This window comes from Phoenix dactylifera, chromosome 5 (genome assembly GCF_051530095.1).
Source record: "Phoenix dactylifera cultivar Ajwa chromosome 5, Ajwa_hap1_PhDact_Kaust_v1.1, whole genome shotgun sequence".
Taxonomy (NCBI): domain Eukaryota; kingdom Viridiplantae; phylum Streptophyta; class Magnoliopsida; order Arecales; family Arecaceae; genus Phoenix; species Phoenix dactylifera.
In genome coordinates this window covers 23,208,401-23,226,290 of record NC_143194.1, presented here as the reverse complement: position 1 = coordinate 23,226,290, position 17,890 = coordinate 23,208,401, and the positions used below count along the sequence as shown (strand labels likewise).

General features: G+C 40.0%; 2 protein-coding genes and 1 long non-coding RNA gene across 3 annotated transcripts; all 3 read left to right on the top strand.

The window, feature by feature from the left end:
- The first annotated feature begins 3,259 nt into the window (after positions 1-3,259).
- LOC103710984 (uncharacterized) lies at positions 3,260-9,419 on the top strand. The gene is made up of 4 exons (XM_017843770.5): positions 3,260-3,488; positions 3,996-5,841; positions 7,285-8,381; positions 8,461-9,419. The coding sequence occupies exons 1-4, from the start codon at positions 3,436-3,438 to the stop codon at positions 9,404-9,406; spliced, it is 3,942 nt and encodes a 1,313-aa protein (XP_017699259.4). The 5' UTR covers positions 3,260-3,435; the 3' UTR covers positions 9,407-9,419.
- A 952-nt stretch (positions 9,420-10,371) lies between these two features.
- Positions 10,372-11,199, top strand: LOC148703482 (uncharacterized). Its single transcript, XR_015987157.2, has 3 exons — positions 10,372-10,507; positions 10,714-10,795; positions 11,070-11,199. It is a non-coding gene; the product is annotated as an uncharacterized LOC148703482 (long non-coding RNA).
- Positions 11,200-12,983: 1,784 nt separating this feature from the next.
- LOC103710985 (uncharacterized) lies at positions 12,984-14,475 on the top strand. The gene has a single exon (XM_088721881.2). It carries the CDS (start codon positions 13,075-13,077, stop codon positions 14,326-14,328), a length of 1,254 nt encoding a protein of 417 aa, XP_088578007.2. The 5' UTR covers positions 12,984-13,074; the 3' UTR covers positions 14,329-14,475.
- Positions 14,476-17,890: the final 3,415 nt, after the last annotated feature.

Sequence of the window (17,890 nt, the reverse complement as noted above, 5' to 3'; positions counted from 1 at the left end):
ATATTTAGAAATGCACAAAAATCAGAATATCTAGTTGCTAATATGATCATCAAGGTAAGCCCCATTGAAAAAATTCAACCATATACTTAAAGATAGATATAGAGCAGCTCTGACTTGCAAAAATTCAGGTTAAAAGTCTCTTACTTCTCCAAGAATACATGTCTCTTAAACACTGTTGTTACATTTCAGGATTCATCACATTTGTGTGTGGGATTAATATCATTTTTCCCAATACTATTTCTTATGTGCGCCACCACTACTTACTAATTTTGAATTATTCCTTTTTTTTTAACGAGTACAGATACACTCAACAAAATCAAAAAACAGTAAATTTCGGAGTGCTCTAGACAACTCTATCTTTCCAATCTATAGGGTGCCTTCAGAGTGGCAAGCCATATAAGGAGCCACCCAGTCCGCTATTCCGTTGGTTTTTCTGAACATATGCTTAGTCTTAAAGGCTACCCGGTCACTCATCATAGAGTATCTTTTTTTATCATCTTTTGGGCTATTTTGAATCCGATCATGGTGGTCGAGCCGTCCGAAACTTTTTTTCTTTGGGTTTAACTCGGAAGGAACGAGGAAGCCGTCCCAATTCCGGGTCCCAGTTTCCAATTGAAAGGCTTGGAAACCACCGGTCCACGGACACTAAAGGACAGAGACACGACACCGCAGACACCGACCCAAGGTGGGCCGGGCCCCACGCGCCGCGGGAAAGGAGGAACCCCGGGGATTCCATGGGTCCCTCGCCCACGGCCGAAAGGCTTTCGAGCCACGAGCACCCACGCTCGCACCCACAAGCGGACGCCAACCGCGGGACCCATCCCCCCCCCTCGAGCCCGTCGCGACGTGGCGGACCCCTCCTGGTCGCCGTCTTGGAAGTTAACGGCGGTTGGCGACAAACCACGTGGAATCTGAGGGACAGCGATAGTGCCGCCAAGGGGACGGTCCGTAGGCTGGGGGCGGTACGCTTTCCGTCATGACGGCCGTTAGGGCACACGTGGTCCTGGTGATTCGCCCGTGTTGAAGGAGAGCCGCGAATAGGCTCCTTGTAACGTGGCTTTTTTTTTTTAAAGCAAAAGGCTTACAAAATCTTGTTAAATAAATTTAAGATTTTTATGTGGTTCTAATGTTGTATGCTTCCACTTATCCATGAGTTTAATGTCTTAAATGCCCTTGATGGAGCCCTGTGCCGGAGGCTCCGTAATGACCTCTCAACCTTGCAACGGATTTAGACCTCCCGTGGCCATGCATGGTACGTGTTAAAAATGGCAAAGATGTAGCTTTGCAGATTGATTTCAGGGATGGTGGTTCTGTTTTTCAGTGAGCCAAGTGTCATAAAATAGTTACTATTTTGAATAATAGTATGTGTTGTATGTTAAGTTAGCAATGTCTTGGAACCATATGTGCAAATATGTAGCCTATGGAAGTTATTGTATTTATAATGGCTCTTCAAGTAATTATATTCTAAAAGATGAATATTTGAATCTTTAAAAAGAATAATAGTTTCATACAATGGTTCGTGACCACTATTTATATTTTTTTTATTACACAATTATGAACCCATTTCTTGGGTGGTATGGCAGTTCTTGATCATATTTTATAGTTTTACCTAAAGATCAGTCATGGTTATATAATAAGGAATAGAGCTTAGATGGTAAATCAAGAAGGGAAGAGAAAATAGATTTATTTGATCGGTTTCAATGAATATTTTAAAACAAACAAAAAGAGCTAGAGGTGCAAATGAAATTGAATATTCTAATAGATTTAGGACTATTTTAGTTGTTATATATATTGAGAATTTGGTATGATCTCACAAAACCACCTTAAGAAATAATATATTCCCATATGGGGTCAACAATTCCACCAAAGATATTAAAGAAGCATACACCCGTCATGTAGGCAACGAAAAGTCTAAAGACTGCATGAGTCACCTGCAAGACTTTCTCATCTTCAAAATCAGATGAACTTTTCAAATTCCAAATTTGCCCTCATTCAGAGATCCAACTTGAAACTAAAATCACGAAAAACTCAATTCATTTATATAAAGTTTTAACACAACACTTCTAGTTTAAATAATTGCCGCTATGCTTTTATAGCTATCACTTTAGCATAGCTTAAACTAGGGGTGGCAGTCGGGTCGAATCATAAACGGATCGGGCCACATACAGGTCGAATCAGAAAATTATAAATCTAAACCCGACCTGTTTATTCAACAGATCAGAAATTAGAACCTAAACCTGTCATGTTTAATAAACAGGTAACCCGATCCGACCTGTTTAACATGTTTAATAAATAGGTAAGCTGTTTGCCCAACCTGACCTGACCTGTTTAACCTGTTTGCCCAACCCGACCCGTTTAACCTGTTTAGACTTGTTTATCCTACCCAACCCAACCTCTTTAACCGGCCCAACCCGACCTATTTAGACCCGTTTAACCTGTTTAGATCTGTTTAACCTGTTTAACCCATTTAACCTGTTAGACCTGTTTAACCTGCCCAACAGTTAAACGGGTTAAATAGTTTAAACGGGTCAGACATCTAAAACTCGTATCCGACCCAACTAAGAAACAGGTTAAACGGGTCGATCTGATTACGACCCGAACCTGTTTAGGCCAAACCCAAACCTATTTATAGTGGGTCGAATACGGATCGGATTGGTAGGTCGGATTATATTTTGCCATCCCTAGCTTAAACTCTCATTAGCTTTTTTTACTGAAAATTAGTTTTTTTATTTACAGCTATTTGCATTGTTTGCCCAAGAACCAAAAAGTAGTTTACTAAACATCCACTTGCATATTTGGAAATATCAAATAATATTAATCCATTAATTGATTATTCACTAAATATAATGCAAGAGAATGCTTATTTCTAAATAATTTTGTCCTTGTTGGATGCTAGAAGTATTGGAAATTATTAACACACGTACAAATTTAGGCTAACTAAAAATATTTTTCAAGAAAGAATAATTTTAGATTTGCTGCATTTATTCACTATTAAAAAATATCATTTTAAAGGAAGCTTAGAGGATAATTTTATGCTACACAACAACAAGAACAAACTCTCCCCACCATTTTGCTCAAGCTCACTTGATCATGACGATGGCCGGATTGGATGCTGTCCTACGTCTTCTTCACACGCTCGAACCCACACCATAATTCATATATAACACCGTAATTTGCCCCGTTACTTCCGTCACACGTGCCAACAGACACCAAGGGGCATGTTGGTCATTCCGACCTGAAATAAAATAATTTGTTTTATGGATTCCTATTCGCTCGGCAAACGCCTCAAGTCTCCTTCCGTGGTTCCAGCTTCTCCCTGTCTCCTGCTCCTCTCCCCTACCTCACCTTCTTCCCTTCTCTCTCTCTCCCCCTGGGCGGTGAGCAGACCCAGGAGAAACCCTAAGCCCCTTCTACCCGCATGCTCGTCCACCGTAGATGATGCAAGGATCGACGGCAGGCGGAGCCGCTTGGCTGCGCTGCTCCTCCCGGTACCCTCACCATCTCCCACCGCCCTTCTTCTCCTCTCTACCTCCTTTGAGCTCACCTTCGCCTCCTTTCTCCTCTTCTCTTCCATCGACGTCTGAAACCAATCCATATGGACTGTGCTTGATACCTTACCATGTGATCGGAGCTCAGAAACCCACGCTTTTAGAAGGGTTTCTATTTTTAGATGCCCGACTTTTTCGCCCAATTTGTAGAGTTGGACCAGTATGAGAACAGAGAGAGACCGAAGGATGTTTGATATCTAAATATAGGAAGGATTGGGATGGGGTTTTGATTGGTAGTTGGTTCTGATGAAGTTATGCATATAGAGGAATGATCAAAATAGGATTTTGATGGGTTCGCATAGGCCAAAATCTTGCTTTTCTTTTTATGTAGTTTTGTTACATAAGTTCTTGACCTATTTGGTATTCTTCCGACGGTCGATTCGCCTCTTTTATCTAAAAATCATTGTTGCCAATAATCTACTGATGAAGTTTTGGGTTTGTTTCCAGGGGAAGCTCATGGCGTTGGCCGGTCAGGCTTCAGCTGATTCTGGTGTGGTCTTGTGTGCTGCTCTGCCTCCCTCTGTTCATGCCATGGGCGGGAAAGGCCTGCTCGGCTTCATGCCTCGATGGTGGATCGGCGCCGGTGGTGTGTGATGGGTGTAGTTCTTATGGGGGTGTCGGCAGCTTGGTCCATGGTTGGGGGAGCTCACCAGGATGTCCCAAGATCGGGGATGTTTGTGCTGGCTCCGGCTCTTTCTGCTTTCTATCTACTTTGAGAGGTTTCCTTGACGAAGAGGATGGTCGCCAAAAACTCTCTTTAGAAGCGTCCCAGAGCTCAGCTCAGCCAGGCAATGTTTTGGCGTATGAGATGTCTAATGGTGGTGTCGTTTCTTGTGCTTCAGTGGATGCTTCGAGTGGAATCCATGATCAGCTGCGTTCTGAAGGAAAGGACATTGATGGAGATGGCATTGCTTCATGTAAAGCACAACTGGTTCCTGATGTTTGGATAAGGGCATCGAGCGGGCTAACTGTGGAGCTAGATGACCATGCTGAAGATATCGATGTGGGCCTTAATAATGGTTCTTCATCACCACATGTAGAGATAAACCCCACTATGTTGGATTGGGGAAACAGTAATTTGTACTCCCCTTCTTTAGCATTCTTAACTGTGACAAACATGCACGATGACAGTGTCTTGCAGGTATATGAACCATTTAGTACTGATCTGCAGTTCTATGCGTATAGTTTTGAGAATCTGTCACTGGCCCCAGGAGAATCAGCTTCGATTTCTTTTATTTTCTTACCGAGATGGTTGGGTTTATCATCAGCACAACTTGTTTTGCAGACAAGCTTTGGGGGTTTCATTATTCATGCTAAAGGAACAGCTGTCGAGTCCCCATACAAGATAGAGCCTTTAGTAGGCCTTGACATATCCTTGGGTGAAAGGTTGAATAGGAACTTGTCTCTGTACAATCCTTTTGATGATATGCTTTATGTGGAAGAAGTGACCACATGGATTTCTTCATCTGGAAATTCAAACCATTCAGCACTTGTTATTTGTAGTGTAGATGAATTTCAACAGTCTTCCGAGGAGTTTGATTCTTCTTTAAATGATAAGGAGAGTTCTGCTGTAAAACCTGATGAGTTGGGACTATCATGGGTAGATGTTAGGCCCCATAAGCAATGGGAAATGCTGCCTCACAACACTGAAACTATCATAGGGATGAAGTTGCGGCCTCATTTGGAAGGAATTTTTTTTGGAGTAATCTGCATGAAGCTGCGGGATTCAAAACAAGAAAAGACTGATACGGTCATCATTCCTCTTGAGCTAGAAGTACATGGTAGGGAAACTTGCATTGAATTAACTGGTGCAGTTTCTGTATTTTTTGAACCTCTTGTGCCGTGTGATGGAAAGGGATCAATTTTTTCCCTCTCTTTAAGAAACGAAGCATCCTATTTACTAAGAGTGGTAAAAATTAGTGAGGATACAGAAAGTGACAAGCTTTTCCATCTAAAATACATGGAAGGATTGATTCTTTTTCCTGGGGCAGTTACGTGGATAGGTTTGATTAGTTATACTCCTCCCACTGACTCACAGGATATTGCTTCTGAAATTCCTGGCATAAACTTGAATTGTAAGCTATTAATACTGACGAATGATTCTGCCAGTCCACTGATCAGGATTCCTTGCCTGGACTTGGTCCATGCCTGTTTCCAGCATCCCCCTGGCTCAGGAATTGTTGTGTCTGATGGATCATACATTGGATTGATATCACAACAAGAGAGGGAAAAATTGACAAACACAAGAACAGGATCCTTAGGGAGCATTATTGGAGAATCACTTCCCACAAAGGTACTTCAGTTTTTATTTGACTTTGTTTCATGTGATCTTGGTGCCTAAATAACATTTTGAATTTGTCTGTTCTAGTATAACAATTATTTCAGGTTCCTTTGGTTTATTTTTTTTCTATACACAACTTTGGGCTCCATGCTCTGCATCGATCTGTTTTAATGAATGTTTTGTAGTCTTGAATCTTTCTAGCATCCTATGCATCTAGTCAGTGATGATAATTTTTTTTATGAGAATGGATGTAACAATAGTAATACTTGTATGTTTGTCTTAAAAAACTTTTGAAGTTTGCTGGCTAGAGAAAAATGATTCTTTTATCCATATTCAGTTTCTCATAAAAGAAACTCAAAGTTGGACGCAGTGAAAATGCTTTTAGAGAAGTGGAAATGGAAAGCAAGAAAGGGGCGCCAAGAGGGTGGTTTCAAGTCCTAGGCATCTATCTGGTGGGGTGCCAAGGGGGATCCTCAGCTTAATCATTAAGAATCGATATCTCAACCTCACACATTTTAATCCCCAAATTGTGCTATTTTTAACCATTGGACAAGTAAATTCATTCTTGCATGACTTTTAAGCCTAATGAATGATTGAAAACAGCAAAACCAATAGGTAGAGTATCAGCCAAATTCATTTTGAAAATAGAATCATTATCATTTTAGGCTTCCTGAAATCGAAGCATAGGATTTAGCGAACAGACATGAGATAAAGGGAGAGGTTATGCTGCTCTAAGTAGTACTACATTAGCTGTTCCACATCTATAGCTCTTAGTGTGTTATATGAGTCTCGTTTTGACTAGTCCAACCACCTGTCTTCTCCTTTGTGCCTTTATTATTTAATATGTAGCGAGAGACACACAAGTGGTAGATTAGTAACTTAACAAAAAATGATAAAAAAAACTGGTGTTCATGAAAAATTAGTCACTGTATATCCGTGCAGAACAATTTATAATGCCCTTCCTCATTTTACATAGATGAATCCCATGCTTTGTAGTTTGTAGGTAGCTGTTCATGTTCATTGGAGTTTGTCATGTTTTTTTCCTGATTTTTTTTCTCCTGCATTGGCTTTTATAAGACGTGTGGAAATTGGACAGTGTAAATAAAGAACCCAAGACACACTGATATGGCATACCATGATGTGCCAGTTAAAATGAGCATTTTGTGCTTATTTGTTGTCGTGTGAAGTGTTATAGTCTAGTATATTTGTTTGGATTCACTTAATAATCTATTGACTAGAAATTTAGGTCTTCTGTGGATTGACACCTGCTCCTTGGACATAATCACAAGTCCTTAACTGTTGTAATTGTGCTACTGAACTCTGTTACTCCTGATGCTACAAAATCTAATCACTAAGTTGGGCAGACGGCAGTAGATATTAATGATTGTCTTCAATGAACCTTTTGTGGATGCAAAATAAGCTATTCTTCCTAACGTCTTCCACAAATTTATGCAGATGAAACTTTTGGAGGCAGTTAAAGCAGATGAGCTGATACTTAGAAACTGGAGGTCCCAAGGCACCACAGCTGGCATTTCTGTCCTTGAAGATCATGAGTTGTTGTTTCCAGTGGTTCAAATTGGGTCGCATTTTTCCAAGTGGATCTCAGTGCATAATCCTAGCCAAAAACCTGTTGTAATGCAACTTGTGCTGCATTCAGGGGAGATCATTGACCAGTGCAAATCTTCTGATGACTTGTCTGAGCTTACCTTGTCAAGTAGATTTACTGACATTGGCTCCATGAAAACTAAGGTTGGGTTCTCAATTTCAGATTCAGCAATAACAGAAGCCTTCGTACATCCAAATGGAAGTGCACTATTTGGGCCTGTTGTCTTTCACCCCTCTAACAGATGCATGTGGATGAGTTCAGCTTTGATAAGAAACAATCTTTCAGGTGTAGAGTGGCTGTCGCTTCGAGCATTTGGTGGTTCACATTCGCTAGTTCTTCTTGAGGGTCCTGAACCTGTTTGGAATCTAGAATTCAATCACGACTGGCCAATGAATCACAATATATCCTCAGCAGATATGTCACTCCACAAGGAAACTGCAACTCCTTCCTGTCATCATCGGTTCTCCAAGGAGATACATGCAAAAAACACAGGTGAACTTCCTCTTGAGGTGATGAAACTAAAAGTTTCAGGGACTGATTGTGGTTTGGATGGGTTTATGATAAACACCTGTAAAGGTTTTGCTCTAGCGCCCGGAGAATCCATGAGGCTCCTTATTTCATATCAACCAGATTTTTCTGCAGCTGTGGTTCATAGAGATCTTGAGTTGGCCATGGCTGCTGGTATATTCGTGGTACCCATGAAAGCAAGCCTTCCAGTTTATATGCTCAATCTCTGTAGGAAGTCATTCTTCTTGGCAGTGCATTGGGAAGTGTCTGTACTTATATTTGCTGCTGTTGCGATATTTCTTCTGGTGTTAATCCGTATTGTTCCACAATCCTTTTTGTTGGGCATTGGAGATTACAATGACGAGGTTGAGAATACCATGAATACCAAGAGCAATGTTGGAAAACCTTCTCACATTCACCAAAGCACAAAAGTTTCCAGGTGATGCCTTCATCTTAAACATCACACTTTATTTTATTTAATATCATTATTAGTTTATCAATGTTGATGGATTTTGCAGTTCAATTAGGAAAGACAAGAAACCTGAGGTTGTCTGTGGCAATAGATATCCTATCTGTCAAAATGGTCTTCAAGATAGCGCAAAAGGGATGCAGGTCAAGCAGGATTTTGATCGTCAAAAGAAGACCACATTCTCATCACCAACATCAACAAGGAAGCCTGCAGAGTTTCTTGACTCTGATATGTCAGAAACTCCACAAAGTGGTAATCTCACTATAAGGGTTGTTAAAGAAAAAGGGAGACGAAGAAAGAGAAAAACCACCGGAGCAGGATTAGCAGCCAAATTTGAAGTTTCAAGTAGTCAGAGTGGGAATTCGACCCCATCTTCACCCTTGACTCCAAATGCCACCACTCCAAAACATGGATGGCCTTTATCTCTTGACAGTACTGGTAATCCATTTTCTGGAGTATCTGAAGAACAAAAGCATCAGAAGAAACATGATGTTGATGTTCCTATGGAAGCGAGAGTACCAGAAGCTGAGAAGCATGGTGATAATACTTGGCTGCTGTCAGCTCAAGAGCAACCTCCTTTAACTGGAAAATCAACTGGGAGGTCAACTCTACTGCCTTCTGCCACTTTTCCAAGCCCAAGTTGGCGTGCACCTGGTTTGGCTGCGCGAAGTTTCTTGGCTGCAACTTCTCCTATTGCCCCACATGCTCGTGCTCCAGGATCCAAGCTCAATAAGGATAAAGCTGTACAAGGAAAGCAAAATGATGTGCTCGGAAAAGAGTTCACCTACGACATCTGGGGTAATCATTTCTCTGACCAATTATTAGGTAAGCCAAAAGAGTTTAGATCAAAGGTGCTTGATGCTTCAGAAGGTGACTCTCAGAGTTTCTTTGCAAGAGATCCGCAGTCCCTCATGATGATGTCATCAGCACAGTCTGCATCTCCTGGGCATAAATTGCCCTCTTATGATGTAACTTGCCTTCATCAAATGAATTAGACTTTACTACGTACTTACTCTCTCTCTCTCTCTCTCTCTCTCTCTGCGCGAGCGTGCACTTTTTGTGTTGTTTTGTCTTCCATCAAATTTTGCTTTTGCTGGGATAAAAAAGAATTTAGGAAAATCAGAAAAAGAAATATGACCATGTTAATTTTATTTTCTAGATCTGGCCACACTCACCCCCAACCTCCTCTTCAACAATTTTGAGATCTTAGTTCATATTTCTTACTTTTTTCAGTAACTTGAAAAATATCTGGCACTTGAAAGTGGTCCTCTGGAGCTCACTATCCATGAACCTGTTCTAAGATAAGAGCCAACAATAAAGTATAATCCTTGAGTCGAACAACAAATAGATGGGATTTGCTTGAATAGTTAATGAAACCTTGCAGGTTGTTCTCACAACCATCATAGTTATCTAGTCAATCTCATCTTTCTCCGAAGCAAACTTGTTCATGTCTTTGCATGAGCAGTAAGTCCTAAAAGGGGCACAACACAAACAATATGAATCGAAAGGGGTGAACCACCAGACCAAATAGTTGTCATGATTTTTTTTTCTCTTTTTTGAAGGCCATGTTCATTGATAACTTTTCTCCACCAGATACTCTTAGTGTTCTTCCAGTTATCTTGTCAATGTCGTCGTTTTAGGAAGCAAATGGTGTTCATGACTTCATGTTGTTGCATGAGCAGCAAATTCCAAGAAGTGAAACAGTGCTAAACTATATTAACTGAAAGGTGAACCACCGGATTACATAGGTTTGTCAGAATCTCTTTGATCTACTTTGCTTTGTCCATATAAATTTTACCATATATTCGATATCAGTATATCAGCTAGCTGTGTCAGTTAACAGTAGCTGCACGACCTTTCAGATATTCTTTAGTTCTTTCTAATTTTAATGTTTTATGGGAATTAAGTTTATTCATTCTTCTGAAGCTATTCTATCTATCCTGCACTGGATGCTCCTCATCCAAAAAGGGTTCATTAAAAACCATACACATATGCAAGCTGCACTGAGGTGGATCAATCTACAGTCTGTTGGAGGCAAACTTTGTGAGACTTCCTGGAGTATATCAGCTGTCGTTAGTTTCTTTCTTATTAGATAGGTAAATCATTTTTGTTTGTTCATTCCGTCAAAAGCTTGGTGTTCTATCATTGTTAGTTGTTTGTATTTATTCGTTTATATTAGCAATGGGCATCGATGGTTTCTTGCCTCCTATATCCATTTTTCTTTGCCTCCATCTTCAGTGGGAATCAGTTCATTACTTGAAGAGTTAATGTTCGTGTTTCTGATTGTAAACTGTATCTGCAGAAAGCTAGAGAATACTGTTCAAGTACCAGGTCTAAAGGATCAAGTACCATTTCACTAGAGTCACGCTATAAATCTCCATGAGGTATGTTTCTTTCCTTTCTACATTTGTGGTTGGAGGATTGGCCCATATTAGTATATATTCCAGACCCTACATCAGGCTAATCTTAGTTACAGTTTGTTGACATCTAACCCTTGTGCTATCTCTGCTCTTTGCTCTGATGAATAGATCACCCAAGGTATGCCTAACATGGCTTTACCTCCATAATCATGTTTTCATCCTTGTCATCATCATCAAAATTTTGTTTGACTTAGTTATGTTGTTGGGACATTATATGTTGCTTTGTCCTATCAATTAGGCTCCTAAGACAATGTGTAAGAGATGGCGGCATGCCAGTGACAGTGTCTTGTAGGCATTCTTGACGCATAAAGGCAACATGGAAAGGGCTTCAAGGGGATTTAAGTAAACAAGGTTTGAGATGGGGGGGGAAAAAATCTGAATTGGAGAATATCGCAAGAAAGCCTGCTGAAAAACATATGTTATAAAGGTTTCACGAAGGATTATCTATCAATGAATTCGTAGTTTTAGTCTGCGTTGTCAAGGAGGGTGAGCCTTGGCGTAAAATATTGCACCATTCTGACTTGAAGGTCGTAAGTTCGAAACATGGAAACAACTTCTTTGCATGTAAGCAACGAACATAGATTTATATGTTCAAGAATCATAGATGGTTTGCATCTATAATTGCTTTTTTCCACATCCGGATGCAAGTTTGGATGCAAGTCTCTTAGCTGGGCTTATGGAGATGTAGCCCCTCTGTGAACACTCAAACCCAGGAGATCGGGATGCAAGTTTCTTAGCTGGGCGTAATGATATTTTAGCCATTTGCATCAAACTCAAACTTCCTTCTTGCATGCGCGCTCCTCCAGAAGCACACACAATAATGACAGGTAAAGATCCCTCCCCCCAGAAGTGAAAGAAGTGGGATGATTGACGGCTAGCTTGCTGACTCGTTCTCCCTCTCTTCCCGAAGCTATCCTTAAACAACGGCGAGATCCTTTCGTCCTCCGACTATGAGATAGAGAAAGCCACTCTGGAAAAAAACAACAGCTGAGACTGATCGGCTTGGAGATGCAGCCCTTTTGTGAAGACTCAAAACCCAGTATGGATGGGTGTGGGCACTACTGGCATTACCCAGTTCTGTTTAGTATCAGTTCATTTCCTCTCAAGAGAAGCCATCCCTATTTACAAAATCATCAAAACTCATGCATGCATGCATATATTGAACTTTGTAATTAAGAAAACCATCTGTTCTTCCTGATTTTGCTTAGAAATGAAAAGATCGCCCGAAGTCTCCGTTCTCCTTGGTTTTGCCTTGCTGATGAATGAGATTATCACAGCAGCGCATGGATGCATGCATATGACAGGAGATCAAAGGAATGTAGGATCCAAACTCGAAAGGCAGATAGAATTATCGCTTCGATCTTGTTTCTACTATTTGCTCAGCCAAAAACCCTTTCATAATTCGATCTTATGTCTCTGTTGGGAGCTAAGTTATGTCGACAATCACAGGCTGAAATGCACATAAATAGTTACTTAATGATGCATGGGTTAGATAATAATTGGAGGAAAAAAAAAACAAGAAAAGAAAAAGTCCCTGCCATGCTGCATATCTAGATGGGAAAGACAAAACAATACAACTTACCATGCTCAAAATTTGAGGGAAAACTCAAAAAATAAACCTAATCACTAATATGCGTAAAGAAATTTTGTGCAGTATACATGCAGGTAAAACTAATTTATTATCAAATTGCATCAAGTTTCATCGAAGCAGCGCTTCGTCGAGCTGGAACTTTCTGGGCTTGGACTAAGACAACGCAATCCAATTAGGTTCAATTCTTCGCCCACTTGGCCTAGTAGAATCTCCAGTGGGCTCTTCTGGAGATCCGACACAACTACACAATGCTGTAATGCTCCCTCCTGCTTGTCTGCTGATGCTCTGAAAACTTAAAAAAGTTTTCTTTCTTCTTCTAGATGATGGCTGAGAAAGTCTTTTCTTGATCAAAAAGCACAAGCAACAAGTAGATCTACGTAGATGACTTGTAATATAACACCCTCTTTGTTCAACAATTTCTGCAATGAAGATAGACTTTGCTAACCAAATAGCTGTTGGTGACCTCATCAAACAGGGAAAGATATTAAAAGAATTGTCCTCATTAATGTTAGAAAATTTTGCCCCTTTGCAGGCAAATCCATATATTTACAAAGAAAGAAAGAAAGAAAGAATATCCCAGGTGAGGTTCGTTTATTCAAAGCTACAATTCTACCTGATCTCCCTTGCTCAACCCATTTGCCAACTAAAACACATGCACAAAACTAGAGGCGGCTCTTTCAAAATCAATATATTATGGTCAAGAAATCTCCCCTCTCATTTCCTTCCACCTTCCTCTTTAACTCATTCAGCTCCCTTTCCCCATAAAAAAGTCCCCACCCCAACCTGGCTTTATCTTGATTCCAATTCGCTGAAAGTAGGAGAAGCCTATCAGGAGCAGGAAATGGAAGTGGTGCGAATGGCACCAACCCTAGATTTCCATTTCCAGAGTGCATCAACCTCGCCATATGTGAGCGCTCCGTCGAGCCCGAAGGCCTTCGGCAACCCCTCCGACCACTACTTCTACGCCAGCGCCCCCACTAGCCCATCTCGAGCTGCAGCCATCTATGCCCATTTCTTTGACTGGGAGAACAAACCTAGCAGGCCAAAGCTGGATGGCGATGATGATGATGAGGAGCAGGAGGAGGAATTCGACTTCGCTGTTGGTTTTGATAGGCGGCTCCAGAAGAAAGGGCCGACGACAAATCTCGCCGCCGCCGACGAGCTCTTCGAGAACGGGCGCATTCGGCCTTTGAAGCCTCCTCCCCATCTCCATCATCCTACAAACGATGATGCTAGCGGTAGGACTTTGCAAGGAGGAGGAGGCTGGAGCTCTCCTCAGGTGGTTTTAGAGGAAGTGGTGAAAGATAGAGGGAGGGCTCCCTCTACTGTTTCCACCACTTCTGCAAGAAGTAGGAGAGGGTCGAGATCTCTCTCTCCTATCAGTAGAGAAGATGGGGACTTTCACAAGTCCCTCACCTCCTCCTCCTTCTCCACCACGACCACCACTGCCACCGCCGCCGCCGCCACCACCACCACCTCTTTGATAAAGAGTGGTGGGAGCAAGAAGTGGAAGTTGAAGGACTTGCTCCTATTCAGGAGCGCATCAGAAGGACGTGTGAGTGGGAGAGGAAGCAAAGATCCTCTACGCAAGTACACCAGGCTCTCATCTCCACGATCACTGCTGCCATCTTTGTCCAACAAGCGAAGGTCGGGAGGGGAGGATGTAAAGAACTCCAGCTCCAAGCCAAGTGATAAGAATGGTTCGGTGAGAAGAGGAAGCTCGCAGGCCGTCTCTGCCCATGAGATGCACTACACCGTGAACCGTGCGGCGTCGGAGGACCTGAAGAAGAAAACACCTCTGCCTTTCCACCGCCATGGACTCTTCGGTTGCCTCCGCTTCAACCCAGCCATCAACAGCATCGCCAGAGGATTTAGTAGCCACTCGTTCTCTAGGGGACGCTCCTAATCACTGATCATGCTGAAATGCTGCCATGATCAGGAAAAGAATTATTGTTCTTTCATAAATTTTTGTTATTTGTTCATTTTTGTTAATATCAATGAGAAATTGTGATCTATCTGATATTAATTATATAAATCTGGAGAGGTTGTTGTCTATTGTTTATTACCACATGAATTATAGTCTTTCTCGTCTTTTCTTCCTTTGAAAATCAAGATAATAGTAGGAATTTATCGCCTTAGAATTGTTTCATTCACAGAAAGTTTTTTTTTTTACCAGAATATTTTGATATCTAGATATATGATGTTTAAAAAAATTATTTTTACATGTTTGGTTGATTATGAAAAAATAATACATTACAGAGTAGCTTATAGTTAATTATTTTTAGAAAAGTGTTAAATACATGTTATGCTCTTAATAAAGAAAAAGATCATATCTTGTTCTATCTAAAAGTTTAAAGGTACTTTAAAAAAAAAAATACTCTAATTTTTAGCCGATAAAAATTGAACTTTCCGATGTCCCATATATGCTTTTGTTTTCCATGAAATATAGAAATCTGATTCTCACTTTTCCATCTCTCTTTTTCATGAAAACTTTAACTAAATATGAGGTATTTTTCTATTTTTCAGTTGATCATACTTTTCCTTCTCCTCTTTCTGCAAACAAAACAGGTCCATTATGTATGCTTGTTATAACTGAAGTATATATATATCGTCGCTATATATATTTTCAATGAGATTGGAGCCTTGTATTTGTTGTAGCTAAAACCACAACATATGGTAATTAAGTTGATAAATAGCATGGTTTTTTGTGAACAGGATCGTGGCCATCTTCATGTGCCACATATTTTTTTTCTCTTCTCCATGCGCTGCACATTCTTCTTATTCTACTAATATCCACCGACTGCACTTGTCTTATTTTCTTATCCTAAAATTTATTTGCCTGCAATAACTTTGTACCATAGTGACGAATAAAATACACTACAAATGCATCTTAGACCAAACCATTGTACGATCATTTCCTTGGCCTATAATTTATTTGCCTGGACTAACTTTGATACCATAGTAATGACTTAGACAAAGCATCGTACGATCATTTAGAGGCCTTTTGACTCACTGGTTGGTGTGGGTTGATTGGTCCAAGTTGGTCGGACACCTACCAATTGGTTTGGTCGGATATGATATCCAGCCGAAATGATCTCTCTCTAAGACTTTTGCACATGCAGCCAAAGCCCATGGCATCGCAAGCACATGGACTTCATTGATTAATTGGACGGATATCTTTTCATCTCTCTCTCTCTCTCTCTCTCTCTCTCGTTCGAATCTAAATTTTTTTTTTGTTTTTTTTTTGGCAAAACGGTGGCTTACATTAATCTGATATTAGTACAACCAACTGAGTCTAAGATATAGTATGTGGCCTAAAGATGGGTACAATATCAACCCATATCTATAAGATCTTTTCAAAGTAATAGACAGCAAAGAAGGCTACCCAATTAGCTGCCTTATTTCCGAATCTAAAATTTTTCTCCAATGTATATTTGTCATTGTCTATAGGACTGCAAGGATTCGGGTTGCATCTTTCACGTGAAAGAATGGTTGATTTTCATGTGCAATGTGGACTATTGAATCATTGTGCTGTCTCGAAAAGTGATTATAGCACGATCTAACGATGGATTCTTGTGCAAAAAAGTGATTTCTTTTTTTCGTGCAATGGATACAACCCCATTCTATACTAGTACAATCACTGCATCGCATGCTTTGCTAAGTCTTAACAATCACGCTAGTATATAGCTATCAAATAGTCCGAGGTCCCTCACCTCAAAATCTACGTGCTTGTTATGGTTTGTTTTAGCGGGAGCCACGTTTAATAAACCTATTGCGATGTGGAAGAATGGATCCCATTGCCTGTTTATATTTCAAGGCTTTCAATTTTTTCTCCTAAGAATAATTATGGGAGTGCTATTACGCTACTGCCCAATGGCCTCCAATGGCTACAATTCAGAGATTATTGGCCAAGAAATGGATGATGTGTTGTTAAATATTTGGATCTAGATAATTATAAGATAAACTGATCTCTCTTTCTTTTTCAGACCCGCTTTGCTTTCACGATTTAACCTTGACATTCCATCAATGAATTCACCTTCCGCTTTGCACCAACCCCATTCCTCAAGTCCGTGGTTTTCGATCATAAACTCTCTCTCCCTCTCGAAACAGTCAGGTTATTTATTCCTAAAATTCAGATTAGTTAAACTTCAGCCATTTTGAAGAAGAGTTGCAAGGAATCTTATCATTTTTTTATATTGAGAGAAAATAAATCAATGGCCCTGAATTTTCATTGCTCCGTACTTGAGAAAAAAAATATATAATCACAAACTTTATTAGCCATCGGACTTATTAAATTAATGTATTTATATGTTTATAATTTTTTTTTTGTGAACAATGAAAAGCCAATCGATGGTTGCTATGGTGGCTATGTAACAACTACTAGAATAATCATTGTGTATGGGCAATGATCACTGGGATTTTTTCTCTCTTTTCAGGGATGATCATCATGTTAAGTGGCTGAACAAACATACTTCAAATCATAATAAAAAGTTATCTCGTAGGATTATAAGACTTGTTTTTCGACAAACATGAGGCATGATGGTGACAATAATAGCTGTCACACCTCTATGACTTGTGGTACAAGTCATCTTACCGTCACTTAAAAAGGACCATGCACTCCTTCAGATGTCTGTTTCACTAGTTTTACAGAAAAAGGAAGAGAGACCTGTTTCTTTTCATCACGAATCGCTGAGGTACTTCCTCCCTCTTTTTCAGGCGGCCTTCGTGCGCGGACTCGTTTTGGTTTGTGGGAAAAATAAAAATAAAAATAATCAATAAAAAATAAAAAATAATTTTTTATTTAGTTAGAATTTTTTAAAAAGAAGATAAAAATAGTATTTTGTATAAAAATTATGAAAGATAAAAAACTATTTTCAGACCAGTTGAAAATTAGGATTTTTTTTTAGATATATCTTAAGCCATCAAAATTTATGAGTAAATTTTTTATATTATTATTAAAAATATAATAAGTATTTTATATAATTTTTATAAAAAAAGATATTCAATTAAATATAAACTATTTTTGGAAATGTATCATCTTTTTATAATCTATAAAATATACTAAAATTATTTTTTTAAGAACGAACCAAAGAGTCCTGGGTGAACGAGTTCTATTGGTAACATGGGAATTATACAGGAGAAACAAAAAGCTTTTAAAATTGTTTTGTAAATGAGAGGGTTTCCCACGGGCAGCAATGCGACTCTTTTGCTCCGCTTATTACGCTACTTTGGCATCTTCCTTCAAGAATTCAAGATGGCCTCTGGCCGCGGGCTAGATTGAGTGAGATGGGCCCTGCGCTCGCAGTTTTTTTTGACTCTGGAGGCTTGTGGTTCTCAAAGTCAGAGAAGGTGTCGGATAACCAAAGGAAAGAAAAGCCCACGTGAAACATACTGCACGGTCGGCTTTTTTTTTCTCTTTTGCTGAAAAGGGTCGGCTTCTTCAGATACCATGGCAGGCGCGATGGATG

Coding starts and splice junctions, on each gene's coding strand:
- LOC103710985 (XM_088721881.2), top strand. CDS start 13,075: ATGCACAAAACTAGAGGCGGCTCTTTCAAAATCAATATATTATGGTCA.
- LOC103710984 (XM_017843770.5), top strand. CDS start 3,436: ATGATGCAAGGATCGACGGCAGGCGGAGCCGCTTGGCTGCGCTGCTCC. Junction 3,489..3,995: donor TGGCTGCGCTGCTCCTCCCG/GTACCCTCACCA, acceptor GTTTGTTTCCAG/GGGAAGCTCATGGCGTTGGC. Junction 8,382..8,460: donor CAAAGCACAAAAGTTTCCAG/GTGATGCCTTCA, acceptor TGGATTTTGCAG/TTCAATTAGGAAAGACAAGA.